This window comes from Nyctereutes procyonoides, unplaced genomic scaffold (assembly GCF_905146905.1).
Source record: "Nyctereutes procyonoides isolate TBG_1078 unplaced genomic scaffold, NYPRO_anot_genome, whole genome shotgun sequence".
Taxonomy (NCBI): Eukaryota; Metazoa; Chordata; class Mammalia; order Carnivora; family Canidae; genus Nyctereutes; species Nyctereutes procyonoides.
The window spans coordinates 34,747,493-34,765,013 of record NW_026575048.1 but is presented as its reverse complement, the minus strand read 5'-3'; the positions used below and the strand labels follow the sequence as shown (position 1 = coordinate 34,765,013).

The window sequence follows — 17,521 nt, the reverse complement described above, 5'->3', positions numbered from 1 at the left end:
ACTATCTCTGATATTACAGAAGACCTAATGTAGTGAAGTCACTGTGGCTAGTTCTGTGCTTTGCCTTGTTTCTATTTTGGAAGATAGCTATAAAGTGCTCTTTGATATGTAGCCACTGATCTAGTTAACACATTCTTTTCTTTTTTTTTTTTCTTTTTTAATTTTTATTTATTTATGATAGGTACACAGTGTGAGAGAGAGAGGCAGAGACACAGGCAGAGGGAGAAGCAGGCTCCACGCACCGGGAGCCCGACGTGGGATTCGATCCCGGGTCTCCAGGATCGCGCCCCGGGCCAAAGGCAGGCGCCAAACCGCTGCGCCACCCAGGGATCCCCTCTTTTCTATACCCATTAAGTTGATCCACCCATAGCAGTGTAAATTTAACTTCACTGAACATACTAGCAATTTACTTTTATTGGTCTGCCACTGAGATATTTATTTTGTTTGCATTATACCATAATTTGATAAAGCAAGATTTAAATAATTAAAATACTGAAGTTACTCATTACACTAATGACAGTATCTGTTAAAAAGAGAAGGAGTAAAAGCCAAGAAACAATATGTAATCAAGTTGGTCACTGCCTTGGGCAACTGAGGCTCAATCCCACTGGGACCTGGGGAGTCTTGTTGAATAAGCATCAGAATTGTCTGCTTTGAAGTGGGGAGCATTTGTCTACTGGCTCCCATCCCCCGTTGGTTAAGTGTTGCTGCATGAACACCAAGGGTTTCTGTAGTCATTCCCTGTGGCGTAATCAAAGACTAACACTAGGGAGGAAAGTGACAAGTATGGGGTACAACTGAAGCAAGGGCTTATCTGATTACGTTTGTGCAAAAGATGGCTGAGGTAAAATTTAGGCCAAGAGAATATAAGGTAGTGCACCCAAGGTGTTTGGTATGAGGGTAGAGAGTGAGCTCATTTGAAATTGAGCTTGAAATGCTTGTGAAATATCCAGACATACATATCTGAAATATCCAGAATGTTCTGTAGGCAGACTGAAGCTGAAGAGTGATCTCAGATATATGGATGATATCTGAAACCATAGGAGTGGTGGGAAATAGCTTATGAAGGTGTGTGTAGGAAGAGACTAGGATCTAGGATAGGTCCTTGAAGAACACTGAGATTTAACAGGAATGAAGAGAGGAAGAGCCCATAAAAGGAGAATGAATAGAAGACAGGGAGGTAAGAGAAACATTAGGTGAGAACAGGGTCAAAGGAAAGACTTTGAAGAAATAGAATAAAAACCATTCAATGTCGCCAAGTGGTCAAGAGGTCATTAGCCTTTTCACGAAGACTACATGGAAGGCAAAGGAGGAAAACTTTGCTCCTCCTGAAGCAGAAGCCAAAGCAAAGGCTTTTGGAGGCTGAGGCTAATAAAGCAGTGCTGAAAGGCGCCCACAGTCACACACACACAAAAAGGTGGCATCTACATTCTGATGGCCCAAGACACTGCGACTCGGAAGGTAGTCCAAATATCCTCCAAAAAAGCTCCCCCAGGAGAAACAGGTTGACCTCTATGCCGTCATCAAACTCCCCGTGACTATGGTGTCAGGCATGAAGAAATATTAACTGATATAATTGCAAAGCCCAAGTGTAGCCCTTGTTTATTGTTATAATTGGAAAGGGCAGTAGAATGGACATTTTTTTAAAAAGGCAAATTTGTATACCTAATTACGGGCAAATACGGTAAGTGAGGGAGAAGATGAAGTAGCAGATGCCTGAGGAGCACAGGCTGAACTAGATAGAAAGCTGCCTAAGAAGAGAGGGACCCGCAGTAGGGAGTCGGCCTAGGGCAGGTGAATAGGCCCAGGAGACAGCTTTGGTTCTTCACTCCTCTGCTTCCCTTCATTTAAAAAAAGAAAAAAAAATTCCTTAATCGACTTATTCCCGAGAGGCACAGGCAGAGCTCCACGCAGGGACTCCGACGTGGGACTCGACCCCGGGTCTCCAGGATCACACCCTGGGCCGGAGGCGGCGCTAAACCTCTGGGCCACCCGGGCTGCCCTCCCTTCCTCCTTACTACAAACGTCTCCTAGCCCTTTTGCACTTGATCTTAGCCAAAAGGCCGAGAAGCGATCGCTACCACCTTTTGAACGACGCATTCAAGAACCGGATTGGTACCTCAGGGGGCGGGACCTCCGAGAAGGGGCTGGGCCTCAGGGTTTCCGCTGCGCCCGCGGCCTTCTGGGAGTCGTAGTTTCCGAGGGCACTTCGCGCAGGCGCTCTGTGGTCCTTGCGCCTTGTGGGGCCGCTGCGAGCCGGCTGGCACCCAAGGTGAGGACCACGGGTCGGGCGTGGTGAGAGCGGCGGCCGAGGGAGGGAGGTGTTGAAGGAAGGGCAGACAAGGAAGGAGGGATGCGAGGCGCAGTGAGGTGAGGGTGGAATCGAAATGGGGGTGTTTCGAACTATCCCTGGCTCCGCCCCGAACTATCCGGTATCCTTGACCTTGATCCGACCTCCTGCGGGGCAGGATGGAGGCGCCCGCTGCATTCCCTGCGGGACTCTGGGTGATGACGTGGCTGCGAGGTGAAGTGAGATGTCGGTAGCCTGGTCCCGGAGCGTGAAATGACGTGCTCTGGGGTGCGCAGGGCCGCGCTCCGCAGGGCGTGTTCCCCGGCAGAATGGCGCATTTCCTCCCCTCTCCTTCCTTGCGAAGCCGTGCGGTCCTTCCCCTGCTTACCCGGGCTAGGGGATCAGTACAGCAGGATTGAACTGACCCCGCTGAAACCTGCATTCATTGGCTGAAAACTGCACTCATTGGCTCATTTCTCTGTTCCCTGGGCCAGGTCCAGGGGTTTCAACCTCTTCCACCAGGCTTGTTGGAGCTGCCCAGCGGCGCTCCCTCTTCTGAGTACTGCTTCCCAACACCAACCAGACTTCGTGCAAAACTTGGTATTTCAATTAATCAGATATTTCTTGAGTACTTTATGGAAGTAGCTTTCTTAGTTTGAAGAAAGCAAGATTTGATTCCCAAGATTTACCGCCTACTTGGAAGGATAAAGATACAAAGATACTTATATACTGGGTGATTGAATCAGAAATCTGAGAGTTCAAAGAAGATAAAGACCCCGACTCTTTGTTTGATGATGTGGGTCCATTTGGTTGTAGATTGGAAAAGAGTTTCTAGGCTTGGCTGGAAACATCCTTAGCTTATTTTAATGACATTGGTGGGCATCTTAAGGTTAATATCCCCTTTTGGTTCTGAGTCATATAGGATGCCCTGTCTGCTCTATACTCCCAGGACTCCAAAGAGCACTTAAGAGGTGAGGTCTGGTAGCAGAACATGAACAATGAAACCTCAGGTGAGGAAGATGGAAGCTTGCCTTTGCTACCTGTCTTAGGTCTTCTTGGGTTGCAAATTACCAAAGCCCCGCACAAACTAGTATGAGGGGGATTCATTTTGAGGATACTTGGTTAGGTCACAGAGCCCCCAAAGAAAAGACTACAGGTGTGTAAACTGGAACTGGGGACGGAACAAATTCAAGACTCTCTCTTAATCCCTTGCTTCTGCTTCTGTATGTATTTAAGTTTTATATTTCCCTGTCACTGGTGACTGGCTTTTTCGGCTCTCAGATTGTATGACAAAATGTGACTCTCGAGGTCTCCCAAGTTTTCATGCCCTCAAGTGGAGCCTCATGAGAAGAGATGGACTTTTTTTTCTTGGTTCCACTTCCAAAATTTCATGGGAAGGATGCCCATCAGTTGGTTCAGATGCCCATCAGTTTAGGCCAGGAAATAGAGTCAGTTATTATTGTATGGATGTGGGTAAAGCAATTTCCTTGAAAAGTGTGAAGTGTTGGCAGAGTTCAAGAAACAGAACAATAGCTGCAGCTTGTTGCCTGTCACTCACCTTGAAATATGACTACATATTCCTTCTCTAAGAACTACTCTCCTTTGTGCTCCTTGGAAATGGCTGAGTGGGCAAGAGGTGGAAACGTGATCTAAGGTCATTGATCTCTCAATGACTAGCAACCAATATGGTCTTGAGAATTCTAAGCAGGAGACACAGAAGCATTGGCCAGTTAATTGTGGGTGTGAGATCCATAAGCCCTGGAGGGCTGGGAGTTGAAGACCTCATTGAACCTTCTCTGTACAGAGGAGAATGTTCTAAAAACATTCTCTTGGGGGATGAAGAGATATAAGACCCATCTAGCCCTTGATGGCTTTAGAGAGCACCCTTTGTTCTAGCACCATTCTCCTTTGTGGTCACCTCCTAGCACATGTCAGATGGCCTGCATACATAGAAATTATAAGCATAATCTTGCTATTGGCCATTCTAAATGTCCACTGTGGCACATCCAGGTTCTCTATGTAGAGATCTTAAGAGCAAGAGAGAAAGATGTGCAGGACCATCATTATCCTTCAGTATCCAGCAGAGTATACAAGTCTATTAATGAAAATAATAAAATCTAATTGGTAGTGGATCACAACCATAATTAGAATCCAGAAGATGGTGCCAAATGTGACTTATCCTACTGGATTGTGTGGATTGTATTACATAGATCAGCCTCAGACGAGCACTGATAGGTCCCTTTACCCTCTTTCTTTTTCTACTCTTCTGCGCTCCCTAGTGGTACTGACTCCATCTTGCAACAGCCTTTGTAATAAAACCCTGACAGGATGCTGTTCTAGCATTCTCCGTTGGCAACCTTGGGGAGACGATTGTTCCTGGCTCCTCTCCTGGAAGGGTTTTTCAGACTTCTCTGAATAAAACTTCTGTTAGATGAAGGAATCTTTCTCATGAGAATATTATTACCTCTTATGTCTTCCAGGTACTGTTATATCACAGATTGTCTCCCTATCAGGCCCAGAGATGAGTACGACTAGAGACTCTTCATCCTATTCCAGATGTATAGTTACTCTGTGGAGTCTGCCTTCACTTTCTGATATTTGAGTGCTGACAGCTTTTTCCCCTTGTGTCCCACACCTGGACAAGCTGATAAGGAAGCCTGAATGCTCTCTTCCTGGGCATTGGCAAGAGATTCACATCACACAGACCCCTTCCTGTGGGCATGTGGGAATGCTCATTCTGGCCCTAACCACAATAAAAACCCAGTCTCCTTTCCTCACTCAAGCCATTTGGGACCTGCTTAAGGGGCTTGCCCTGATCTCTCCAAGAGACCTCAGTTATGTAAGTAATAAACCCTTTCATACACTTGGTCTGTGTTTGTGTGTATGGCATCATCATTCTCAGTATTGGAACCAAAATTTGGGTGGGGCCTGTCTGCCTCTGCCGGTGATAATACCCTCTTGGACACCCTAGCTCTCTAGCTAATCCTTTATTTCCCATGGTCTTCTGTGATGCCAGCCAGTGCTGTAGGGGCAGTGGTCAATCAGGCCATCCTGGTTGATCCTGCTGCCCTTTTTCTCTTGCTAGAGAAGCAAATGTATTCAGACATGGACTCACCATTGAATAGCTGGGTGTCGTTCTGTGCATAGCCTCCTAGTTCTGTAGAAACAAAAAAATGACTGACAGGGGTGCTTGGCTCAGTTGGAAGAATGTACAACTCTTGAGTGTAGGGTTGTGAGTTCAGGCCCCATATTGATGTGGAAATAAATAAATAAACTAAAAAATGGCTCTAACAACAACAACAACAACAACAAAATGAACCTAAATAAACTGGCTGGAATTTCTAGCATCTGGTGTCTGACTCCGTTTCTGGGTTGAATGAGATTCAGTCACTTTATTGAACCTGTACTTGGGACCTTTGGCAATCAGGAAGGAGTTAGGACAGGAAGCCAGTGTTCTTTAGATCCTGGTAGGGGCCACAAATGTCATGAGTCCTAGATGCTGTTTAATTATAGTATCCTTATAATGCCCCTTGTAACCTAAAAATAACACCAGAGCTGTCTTGAAAGTATTTCTCATCCTTAGAACTAAATAAAACTTGACTAATACAGTAATACAGTAATTTGCTTTTACTTTTTTATTCCTGCTCGTATAGGCTTCATAGTAGCCTTACAAAAAAATGTTAGTATAAACAATCTCCTGGTCATCTTGAATTTGAAAGTCAAATTGAGTTATTTATTAAATGGCTTATTTATGTCAAAATACTACAGAACACAATCCTTATAGATTTATTAAATGGGGTAAAAATCAACTTCATTGTAAACTATTTGATTTTTTATTAGGTTTCTGATGTGGGTTCTGTTCCCAGGAAGCTGCTAACTCAAGAACAGAGTTGTGGCAATATCCATAATTTTCATGCCCTGGGAAAGGGTGAATTTACTTCTAGACTTGCTTTGCTCTTTGTAGAGTATTGAGAGTGAGGGCTGTTTCATACCTAATTGATATGTAGAAGTTTTTTTTTTAAAGATTTTATTTATTTATTTATTTATTTATTTATTTATTATTTATTTATTTTTTAATTTATTTATGATAGGCACACAGTGAGAGAGAGAGAGGCAGAGACACAGGCAGAGGGAGAAGCAGGCTCCATCACCGGGAGCCCGACGTGGGATTCGATCCCGGGTCTCCAGGATCGCGCCCTGGGCCAAAGGCAGGCGCCAAACCACTGCGCCACCCAGGGATCCCCCCAGATTTTATTTATTTATTCATGAGAGACACACACACAGACAGAGAGAGAGAGAGAGAGAGGCAGAGATACAGGCAGAGGGAGAAACAGGCTCCATGCAGGGAGCCCGATGTGGGACTCGATCCCGGGACTCCAGGATCACGCCCTGGGCCAAAGGCAGGCACCAAACCGCAGAGCCACCCAGGGATCCCCCAATATGTAGAGATTTTTAGTCTGGGTCAGACAACTACAAAATGGGATTGGTCTCTTTTATGTTTCCTTCTCTAGCTTAGCCAACTCTGGCCTGGGCCTTTTCCAAGAGAATATAGAAGAGGAGAGAATGGCAGCTGTGCCCGTAACAGCCAGATGGCAGGTGAGTTGGCCTTCTCCTCAGTCCAGAGCTTCTTTGCCATCCTTGGAGATTGGTCCTGTTATGGTAGAAGTTGGGCTCTGTAGAGATGACTAGTACTTTTTCTATCTTCAGATTCTCTTCTTTCTCACCATACAACACAACTGTAGGGATCTTCTGAATGGCCTTTCATAAAGCCTTGGTGACCAGCCTCATCATGTGTTTTGTAATGATTGGGGAGCAGAGGATTGGGGCAGCTATGCCCTTAGCAATGAGCTCAGGGAGTGCTTAGAGAACTTTCATGAGAATATAAAAATTCTGAATCATCTAGTCTGGTATATTCTATTCTTTTCAAAGGGATACCATATTTTTTATCTTTTTTCTCCAGTTTTAGTTGTTAAATGTATCTTCTGCTCCTCATATACTTATCAGAGATCTTCCCTTGACTTAAGGATCAGTTGTTCAGGCTGAGATCTCATGGATCCATGAATATTAGAGCAGGAAGGGAATTTAAAGATAATCTAATTCTTTAATTTTATAATTTAAAAAAATTGAGGCATATAATTAAAAAAAATTTGAGGCAAAAAAACAGTATCCCTGAATTTTAGAAGCTCTGCCATGGATACGATGACATGAGGTCATCACCAAGAGTTTCATGCCTCAGGTCACAGACCTATAGTTCTTTTTATTTTTATTTTTTTAAGATTTTGTTTATTTGAGAGAGAGAGAGGAAAAAAAAATAATCACAAGCCGTGGGGAGGGCAGAGGGAGAGAAAGAAGCAGGCTCCCTGCTGAGCAGGGAGCCTGACTTGGGCTCTAATCCCAGGACCCAGAGATCATGACCTGAGCCTAAGGCAGACTCTAACTGACTGAGCCACCCAGGTACCTCATCTTTTTTTTTTTTTTTAATTAGTCTCCACACCCAGTGTGCAGCCCAACATGGGGCTTGAACTCATAATCCTGAGATCAAGACCTGAGATGAGATCAAGAGCCAGACACCTAACTGACTGAGCCACTCAGGTGCCCCTAGGACCTGTACCTCTTATGTAAAATATCCAGTGCCCTTACATCATTAAAACCATTTCTTTTCTATTCCATGTGTCTTCTGGTGCTGTATTCTTTTGTCTTCCTTGGTGAGACATAAAAGAAGACATATAGATGAGTAAGAACATGTTTGTCTTTTCAGAAGTCTCTTAAATTTAAGGATGTGGCTGTGAAGTTTTCAAAGGATGAGTGGAAGCAACTGGTCCCTGCTCAGAGGGCTCTTTACAGGGAAGTGATGCTGGAGAACTATCAGGATTTTGTTTCTTTGGGTAAGCATGACTTTCTGCAGTTACTCAGAATCTGCCATTGTGTGTGTGTGTGTGTGTGTGTGTGTGTGTGTGTAAAGAAGATGGCCCTTCTTTTCTTATGGGGGCAGACTTGTACACCTTTGGATAGATCCCCAGGAAGGGTATGAAAAGTTTGTGAGTTCATTTGCCTTTTATTGTTTGTATTTAATTAATGACTGTCAACACTCAGTAAATGGCCATTTTGATCTGGATAGAGTCTGTAGGATAAGTGAAATTTGGTCTGAGACCCTAACTTTAAGCAAAAATTTTTATTATATAAAATGGAAAATGCCCCTTTCCTGGGAATTGCCATAAGACAAAATTAGATAAATGTTTCTCTGTTTTTATCTAAAATTGTGAAACAAAAAAAAATAAATAAATAAAAATAAAAATAAAATTGTGCAACAATGGAAACAACGCAGGCACTTGGTAATAGTTATCTAGGTAAATGAATCATTATATATCCATAGTGGACTACAGTATAGTATGGGCCTTGACCATGAATGATATTTATAGAGTTAGAAAGATACTAATGATATATTATTAAATAATAAAAGCAGGATATGAAATGATTGGAACCTAAGTACATTTACAATGTATATCTGTATGCATAGAAAAAGTCTGGAAAACTACAAAGAAGGAGACATTTTTAAAAACACAGTGATGAACACCAAATTTAGTATAATGGTTACCTCATGGGGGGAAAAGGGAGGGGATTAGGGAGGGGCTTCAATTTACTGTTAATGTTTATTTTTTAAGTCAGATGGTGGTTTGTAGATATTTGAGTCTTTATGCCTTTTGTATGTCTTAAACATTTAATAATGCATTTAAAAACTAAATATAGAAAATTTATATTATTATATAAATTTATTTATATATGACATTTATAAATGACACTACTTTAGGGATGCCTGGGTAGCTCAGTGGTTGAGCATCTGCCTTTGGCTCAGGGTGTGAGGCCGGGGTTCTGGGATCAAGTACCACATTGGGCTCCCCATAGGAAGCCTTCTTCCTCTGCCTATGTCTCCGCCCCTTCTCTGTGTCTCTCATGAATAAATAAATAAATATTTTTTTAAAATAAATATCACACTTTAAATCATTAAAAGCCAAAGGTATTATAATTTATCTTTTTAAAGATTTCTAAAAAATTATTAATGTTTTCAGTTTTAAATGTTTAATATTAACTGCATCTAAATTGAATAATATTTCTTAAACTGTTCCAGTTTGATTTATAGTTGCATCAAATTCAGTATAATTGCACAGAAGTATAATTAAGGGATACAAATCTATTATTATTTTTAAAAACCACAAAAGAAAATGGGGTAGCTTCTTCACCTTCATCCCTTGAGATGCAGAACCTTCTCCATATTTCACTTCTCTAAGCTAAGAATTTTCCTTCAACTCACAAGAACACTAGTTCCATTTGAGGAGGTTCCTAGATCAGAGAAGAATTCATGAACTACTTCAATAGATCTAATTTGGATTTTCTAGAAAGTCAGTTTTGACTTCCCTTCAGAGAAGGAGAATTAGCATATTCTGTTAGAAATGAGCATATGTTTTTTGGATACTTCCATCTTCCTCCCTAGAGAGAAAGGGGATTTTATTACACCCTGGGAGGGTTGTGAATTTCTATCCCAAACAGCCATTTCTCATTTTGTCCTTTGGGAGCAGGACTTCTAGTTCCTAAACCTGATGTGATTTTCCAGTTGAAGAGAGGTGACGAGCCATGGAATTTTGATTTTCAGGAAGATGAAGAAAGAGAAGTCCCAGCAAACACTTTTCTAGGTATGTGTGAACTAGGCAGATGGGATTTTGCTGGACAGTTCACTTAGAGACCACACCTTGGGATGGTCATAGGCCTGTGGAGATGGTCACTGCCGTACTGGGCCTTGGTCTGGAGAACTTATGCCCAGATAGCCACGTGGCTTTCTTGTCACCTTTTTCAGGTTTTTGCTCAAATATGCTGTCTTTTCAGTCAGGCCTGCCCTGACAACCCTGTCTGTAAATTGAACTCTCTCCACCTCTTTCCTCCTCCCCAGCCCTGTGCTACCTAGCTCTCTTCTCAGGGCTGTCTTCCTAACATACTATATTTTTACTTCTTTATTTTGTTTGTCCATACCTACCCTGATTAAAATGTAAACTCCATCAGAGGTTTTATGTTGTTTACTACTGGATCCCCAATGTTTAGAACAGTACCTGGTACATAGCACATCCTCAGGTATTTGTCAGATGAATGAACAGGTAGCAAGATCCTACCTGTTGGAGGTTTTCGTTGGGGGAAGTAAGACAGAGGGTTGAGAACCTTATTTGTATTTAACTCTGATAACACTTTTTAATCTTTCCTAGTTACCTTTTACCATATCTCTTTCCTCTTCCTTTAAAAATCATTGTCATTTACAGCTTACTTTCTCAGGTCCTGGCAGGTCTTCCTACTTAAACTCTCTGCTGTTTAAACTCATTGACATGTAATAAACTGCCTAATCATTTCTTTGTGTATCTCCTGTTTTTCTGCATGTCTCCTTCCCTGAAATGCTCTTCTTTTGGCTGTTTGCATGGTTAACATATCTCTCAGAGCTCAGCTTAAATGACACTTCTAGATGTCCATTCTTGAGTTTTCCCTCTAAAGAAGACCCCACTGCAACTTCCATTCACTGGACTTACCACCATCTATATTTTGTTTGTTTACTCTTTGTCTTCTGTCGTGTAGAATATAAGCATCATGGGGGCAGGAACCATGTCTCTCTTGTTCAGTAGAGTCCCAGAGACTTCTGTGCCTAGCACTTTGTAGGCACCTAATAAACATCTAATAATGAATAACGAAAACTTGTTTAGTGGCCTAAGTGCGCACCTTCCACTTCTCTTCTCTGTTACTCTGCCATTTTTCTGTGATGTTTTTCTTTCGAGGGGTTACCAATAAACCAGGCAGGATCTTGTATTCATTCTATTCTTAACACAGATAATGTTCTCTTTTTTGCTCACATTAAGACCCAGTTATATCTGTAATTTCTATTTGTTTTAGACCAGAATGCTAGACTTGAGAGCCAGAACTCAACTCAAAGGCAGGATGTTTCTAAAAAAGCAAAGTCACAAAAGATATTAACGGAAAAACTCAGAAAAGGTGGTCCTCTGGTTCCTGTACTTGGCCCAGAAAACCTCAAGGGCACCAGGAAAGAACATCTTTCAGGGAAGACTTTGAAGAGATCCTCCCCCAAGGAGGAGGACTCGCAAAGATCCACTCCTGCCAAGAAAACCAACAAGAAGGGGAAAAACTTTGAATGCACTGTATGTGGGAAGACCTTATATAACCACTTATCCCTCACTCGTCATCAAAGGACACACACTGGCGAGAAGCCCTATAACTGTCAAGAATGTGGGAAAGCCTTCAGCTATAGGAGTAGCCTTAAGAAACACCTGATGTCTCACACTGGGAAGAGTCCCTTTGAGTGCAATGAATGTGAGAAAACTTTCTATGACCGGCTGACCCTTACTGAACACCAGCGAACTCATACTGGAGAGAAGCCCTTTAAATGTCACGAATGTGGTAAGGCTTTCTTTGTCCGCTCATCTTTTACTCGCCATCAGAGAATTCATACTGGAGAAAGTCCTTATAAGTGTACAGAATGTGGGAAATCCTTTACCCAGAAAAGCATCCTCGCTCGTCACAAGCTCACTCACACTGGAGAGCGGCCTTATGAATGCAAGGGGTGTGGCAAAGCCCTGTTTGACCGCTCCTCCCTCATTCGCCACCGGAGAGCCCACACAGGAGAGACTCCTTTTGAATGTAATGAGTGTGGGAAGGTTTTCTTTGACCGCTCATCCCTTAATCAGCATCAGAAAATTCATAATGGAGACAAGCCCTATAAATGCAATGAATGTGGGAAAGCCTTCCTTCAGAAGAGACCACTTACACAGCATCAGAGAGTACACACTGGGGAGAAGCCCTATGAATGCAGTGTGTGTGGGAAGGTGTTCAGTTGCAAGTCCTCTATCATCCAACATCAGCGACGTTATGCCAGGCCGACTTCAGAGTATCATAGAGGTGCTTCAGGCCAGCAAGGGACTCCCATAGAGACTTAAGATGCTTTTGCTCAAGATAATGAAGATTTTTGTTTGAGTACCTTCTAACTACTGCTTATTCTCATGCCTCCATTTGGTATTAGAGTCTCAATAAATAGTCTCAATGGACCATGCCATAGACTTCCCCTGGGATGCCTCATACTTAATATAATACTCCGAGGATCCCCAGATTGGTCAGAAGCTCTTCAATCAATATGTTTTGTAAGTGTTTGAAGGGGACCCTAAGATAAGCATCATATATTTGTATTTATTTATTTACTTATTTATTTACTTATAATTATTTTTTTATTTCTAGATTGCACAATAAGAACAGGAACTATTTCATATCTGTCCACTGTTGTGTCCCCCGTGTGGTGCCTGCCACTTATTACATATTTTCTCAATGAATGAATACCTGTCTAGTCATAAGAACTTGAGTCCCCAATCAAAAGCACTTTCTAGAACTAGAAACTTGAATAAGAAAATTAACATGAAGCTAATATGTATGTAGGACTCTAAATACCTTCACTATAATTGTGCTATTAGCTCTCAATCCACTCTTCTTGGACGTTTCTAGAGCCCTAGTTTGGGTATGCTCTGTTCTTCACTCAGGATCCTTAGTTTCCCTGAGCTTTGTCTCTTCTGCCCTCTAACCTGAACTTTGACCTCTAGTAGACTAACCTATTACCCTTGTTTCTAGGTTAGTGGTTGCGTTTTTGTGTTATATTTGTTGAATCTCATTAATAACTAAAATTCCTTATCCTGGCTCTGCCATTCCATCTATACCGTGAACACAACACCTTCCCTTTCTCATATGTTTTCACATAAAACTGTTGAAGGGAAAAATATTCACACTGAAAGTTCAAAGTCCAAATGCAAGCCAGCTGTAGCCACGACAGCTGGGTGGGTTCCAGGCTGAAGAAGTCAGCCACAGTGAACCAGGAGATGGGGCTATATCTATCTCAAAAAATATCTCAAAGCCAAAGTTAATACCATAGCTCATCCAGGGGTAGTCATCCTTCGGTGCAAAAGCAGCAGACATGAGGATGTAACTGAGAGCCAGGCCACCACATCCTATTAGACATGATCTCTTCCTTGCCAGAGCATCAGTATCTGTGAAACCAAAATGCATACTGTCCTATCTACAACTACACAGGAGATATAGATTGGCTTCCTCACACCTACATCTTGAGAATTCCTTCAGTAATAAAGCAGTAATTCCACAAAGCAGCCTATAGAACATGAGTACCTAGATGAGGAGGAAGAAAGGTTCCTCACTTCTAGGTGTTTTTTTTTTTTTTAAAGCACAGTTATTTTCATTTCTTGTACCATATTGGTATTACAATGGATGAAGGTAGAGAATTAGCGTGGCATACTCTTCTTTTATCTTGTTAATGGACAGGAATCTGGAACCTTGGGCAGGAAAAATGGAGTTAGAGTACAGACCTGTAGCAGAGACCACAAAAAAAATCAGTCCCTGTGATGATCAAAGATCTGACCCCTTGTATGATGCCCAGCCTATCGAACATGCCATAGGTATCGTGTAAAGATATAGCTTCCTTTCCATCACACATGCATATGAAACCTGTGCAAAGTCTGCAGAAGAGGCAATTGACTAAATATCCCAGGATCAGTAGTTCAACTTATTAATCCAATTTAAAGAACCTCATGATTAAGTTACTTGCAAAAGCCAGTGTTGAGACTAAGCATTGACTAATGCTTACTGTGGCAGAAGCTATTAGTTGCCTAACTTGTAGTCATACTTCTTTTCTTTCTTAGTAAGAAATCCAAGTCTCTTCTGAGTAACAGAGTGCTCAACTATATTGGTCAGCCTCTCTTATAGTGAGGTATGGCTAGTCAGGCTAATGAAATACCGATATATCAAATGTCAAGCCAATATAGTATGTTGATACATCAAATAGTAGGCAAATGATATGTTGGTACAATTGGAATTTGTTCAATAGGACTTTTGGAAAGTTGCCTTAAAAGGGAGGGCCAGGGCAGACCTGGTGGCTCAGCAGTTTAGCGCCACCTTCAGTCCAGGGCGTGATCCTGGAGACCCGGGATCAAGTCCCACATCAGGCTTCCTGCATGGAGCCTGCTTCTCCCTCTCTCTGTCTGTGTCTCTGCCTCTGTTTTTCACTTTCTCTCTCTCTCTGTGTCTCTCATGAATAAATAAAAAATCTTTAAAAAGGGGGGGGGCAGCTAAGAAACCTCCTTTTGCCTTTGCCCTTCCCTTTTCTACCTGGAATGTGGATTTAGTGGCTGGAATTCCAGCAGCCATTTTGTGACTTTGAGAATTTTTTTTTTTTTTTTTTTTTTTGTGGTGACTTTGAGGATCTAAGCCGTGCCTGAAGAATAGGAAAGGAGAAAAATAGAAGACCTCTGATTCCTTGATGATCTTATGGAGATTCCACACCAGCTCTGGACTGCCTATTTCTGATCTTGCATGAGAGAATAAACCCTTATCTATTTAATCACTGTATTCACAGCCAAATGAAATTCCTATTAGAGTTGATGGACAAAGAGAAGCAGAAGGAATTTATCTGATCAAGTTCTTCCTGTTTCCCTCAATCTTTCAGGTTGCTTCATCCAGCCATTTAGGGAGGCCAAATCCCACAGCCCATTGTGTGACACTTCAGCAAGCCTGGAAGTGGTGCAAGGAACCAGAAACTTGAGCTGTGCAGTTGTTTGGCCTGTGGCAAGCAAGGGGGAGAGACTGCCACTCCCAGGCAGTTAACTGCCCAGCTTTGATTGAAGATGGTGCAGTCAAATGTGAATGGGTTCATAGGTTCAGGCAGCTGAGGTGGAACAAAGCACTAAGGGTATGTGCAGAGGCCCAAAGGTAAAACATGATTTGACTAGGCATATACTCATGCCCAATTTATTGCCTTTGCTGTTTATTTCACTCCAAGTTTGATTGCCTGTCTCAAGTATGCCTTCCTTTCTCCCTATTTGAGACCTGTAGCACCTCTCTCTTCTGTTGAATCTCATGTCCTTGAGACCTCCATGTGTTTGCCATCCAAATCCTACCTTCACGTTTTCAGTTTTGCTTTCTTCCATGACTAATGGATTCCTTGTTTATCTCTCCACCTATCAACTTCAACCTCAAAGTAAATGGCCTTTCAAGGCACTGTAGCTTCTTTAGGAATGCAAAGATGCTTTCCTTTTTTTTTTTTTTTAAGATTTTATTTATTTATTCATGAGAGACACACAGAGAGAGGGGCAGAGACACAGGCAGAGGGAGAAGCAGGTTCCATGCAGGGAGCCTGATGCGGGACTTGATCCTGGGACTCCTGGATCACGTCCTGGGCAGAAGGCAGGTGCTATACCGCTGACCCACCCAGGCGTCCCTAAAGATGCTTTCTTGGTGGGATGTTGTGGCAAACACGAAGACAGACTAGAGGAAACAGAAACCCTCACTAAATTTAGGAAAACCCTTAAGAGACAATGGGGACTCATTGGGGACCAGTGGATTTTTATCTTAAAGGGCTCCAACTCCACTCTACTATGGAACACCAATTTATGTGCTGGTAGTGTTCAGGGCTACATTATTTCTAAAGTAGAGCCTCTGTAAATAAACGTAGGGTTATGAAGGAAGTCCAGGTTTTCCAAAAGCACACAAATGAAAACCGAGAAAAGCAATTAGAGCAATATTAGTTTTAGGCATTTACATCTTCTCTACAAGTATAGAGAAGAGTATACTCAATTATTGATCATCTAAGTAGCAATAAATACTCTAGGATACTCCTCCCATAGAGCTTAATCTGTGGTGTACATGTGTTGGAGACACCCAATAAGCAAAATTAATGATATGTTAGAGATAAGTGCTATGGAAAAAAATTAAGTGGTCAGCAAAGGCTTCACAAAGAAAGGCTTCGAGGAAGTCCAAGAGCAAGCCATGTGGATACCTGGAGGGTATCTACCCAGGATGTCTATCTAGCCAGAGGAACAAGCACAGAGGCTCCATATTGGAAGCATGCTTCTTTCCATTCAAAAATGACAGGCCAGTGTGGCTGCAGTAGAACAAATGAAGGGAGAGTGGTAGAAGATGAGATCAGAGAGTTTGTGTGTGTGTGTATAGTGCGGATAGGATGTACAGGGCAAGAGTAGGAGTGAGACCCATTAGCAGGCATTTGCAGTGATCCGGAAAGAGAGGTTGGGTGCTTAGACCAGGGAGGCAGCAGTAGAGGTGGTGAGACGTGGTCAGATTTTGCATATATTTTGAAAGTACAGCCAGCAGGATTTGTAGAGGAACTAGATGTGAGTTGCAAGATAAAGAGAAGAATGATGACTCCAAGGTGTTTGAGCAACCAGAAGGATGATCTGCCATTTACTGAAGTAGGGAAAACTGCAGGATAAAGAATTATGGCATTGGGGAAGGAAGGGCATCAAAATTTCAGTTTTAAACATCCCATATAGGAGATACTTATTAAACATCCAAGTAAAGAGGCTGAGGAGAGAGCTCAAGTTCAGAGAAGAAGCCCATGTTAGAGATACAAATTGGGAGTTGATCACATTTGGATGCTATTTAGGACATCTAGACTGAACAATATTATTAAGAAGTGTTCACAGAAAAAGAAGAGTGGCCCAAGGATTGAAGCACAGGACATTCCAACATTTAGTTGATTCCCAATTGAGCAGCTTCAGCATCCCTTGGGAACTTGTTAGAGATGGAAATTCTCAGGTCCCACCGCTGAATCCTGAATAAGGGTGGAATTCAACACTGCGTTTTAAGAAGCCTTCCAGGTGATTCTGATCATTGGTAGTTTGAGAATCACTAGGTTAGAAGCTGGGGAGAAGAGAGTAGAGACTGGGAATGACCAGGAGGAAAAACAGTTTTTCCAGGAGGAGGGAGTAGTCAGTTTTATTAACTGCTGGTGATAGGTAAAGTGAGAGCAGGACAGAACTGACCATTGGTTTGATAACAAAAGAAGGAGGATTTCTGTGATGGGGTTGGTTAACAAAAGGAAGGTATTCCCACGTGTTCAGACAAGTCAACTAGTGGTGCCTTTGTTTTAAATTTATTTGAGAGAGAGACAGAGCATGAGCAGGGGGAGGAGGCAGAGGGAGAAGAAGCAGACTCCCTTCTGAGTGGGGAGCTTGATGTGGGGCTGGATCCCAGGAACTTGAAATCATGACCTGAGCCACCAGGCACACCAGGTGGTGCCTTTCATATGCAAGTTTTTCAAATCAACTGCTCACTCCGTGGCTCTTGCTGATGGAGGGGAGGTGGGGGGGGGAGGCTCCTCCCACCTGTCCTTTGAGCTAG

At 42.5% G+C, this 17,521-nt stretch overlaps 1 protein-coding gene across 3 annotated transcripts; it reads left to right on the top strand.

Annotated features, from left to right (window-relative positions):
* Positions 1–2,202: 2,202 nt before the first annotated feature.
* LOC129510947 (zinc finger protein 2-like) lies at positions 2,203–12,292 on the top strand. Of its 3 annotated transcripts, none has more exons than XM_055327325.1 (6): positions 2,203–2,272; positions 4,771–5,129; positions 6,802–6,886; positions 8,049–8,175; positions 9,865–9,978; positions 11,213–12,292. In XM_055327325.1, the coding sequence occupies exons 3-6, from the start codon at positions 6,854–6,856 to the stop codon at positions 12,268–12,270; spliced, it is 1,332 nt and encodes a 443-aa protein (XP_055183300.1). In that variant the 5' UTR covers positions 2,203–2,272; positions 4,771–5,129; positions 6,802–6,853; the 3' UTR covers positions 12,271–12,292. The 3 variants fall into 3 exon arrangements, with proteins under 3 accessions (XP_055183300.1, XP_055183298.1, XP_055183299.1); XM_055327323.1 differs by having other exon boundaries at positions 9,862–9,978; XM_055327324.1 differs by lacking the exon at positions 2,203–2,272 and adding an exon at positions 2,330–2,370 and having other exon boundaries at positions 9,862–9,978.
* The last annotated feature ends 5,229 nt before the right edge of the window (positions 12,293–17,521 follow it).

Bases quoted from the DNA above. Each gene is read 5' to 3' on its own strand.
- LOC129510947 (XM_055327323.1), top strand. From the start codon at position 6,854: ATGGCAGCTGTGCCCGTAACAGCCAGATGGCAG. The intron at 8,176-9,861 runs GTAAGCATGACT...GTCCTTTGGGAG, and splicing joins TCAGGATTTTGTTTCTTTGG to CAGGACTTCTAGTTCCTAAA. The intron at 9,979-11,212 runs GTATGTGTGAAC...TATTTGTTTTAG, and splicing joins CCCAGCAAACACTTTTCTAG to ACCAGAATGCTAGACTTGAG.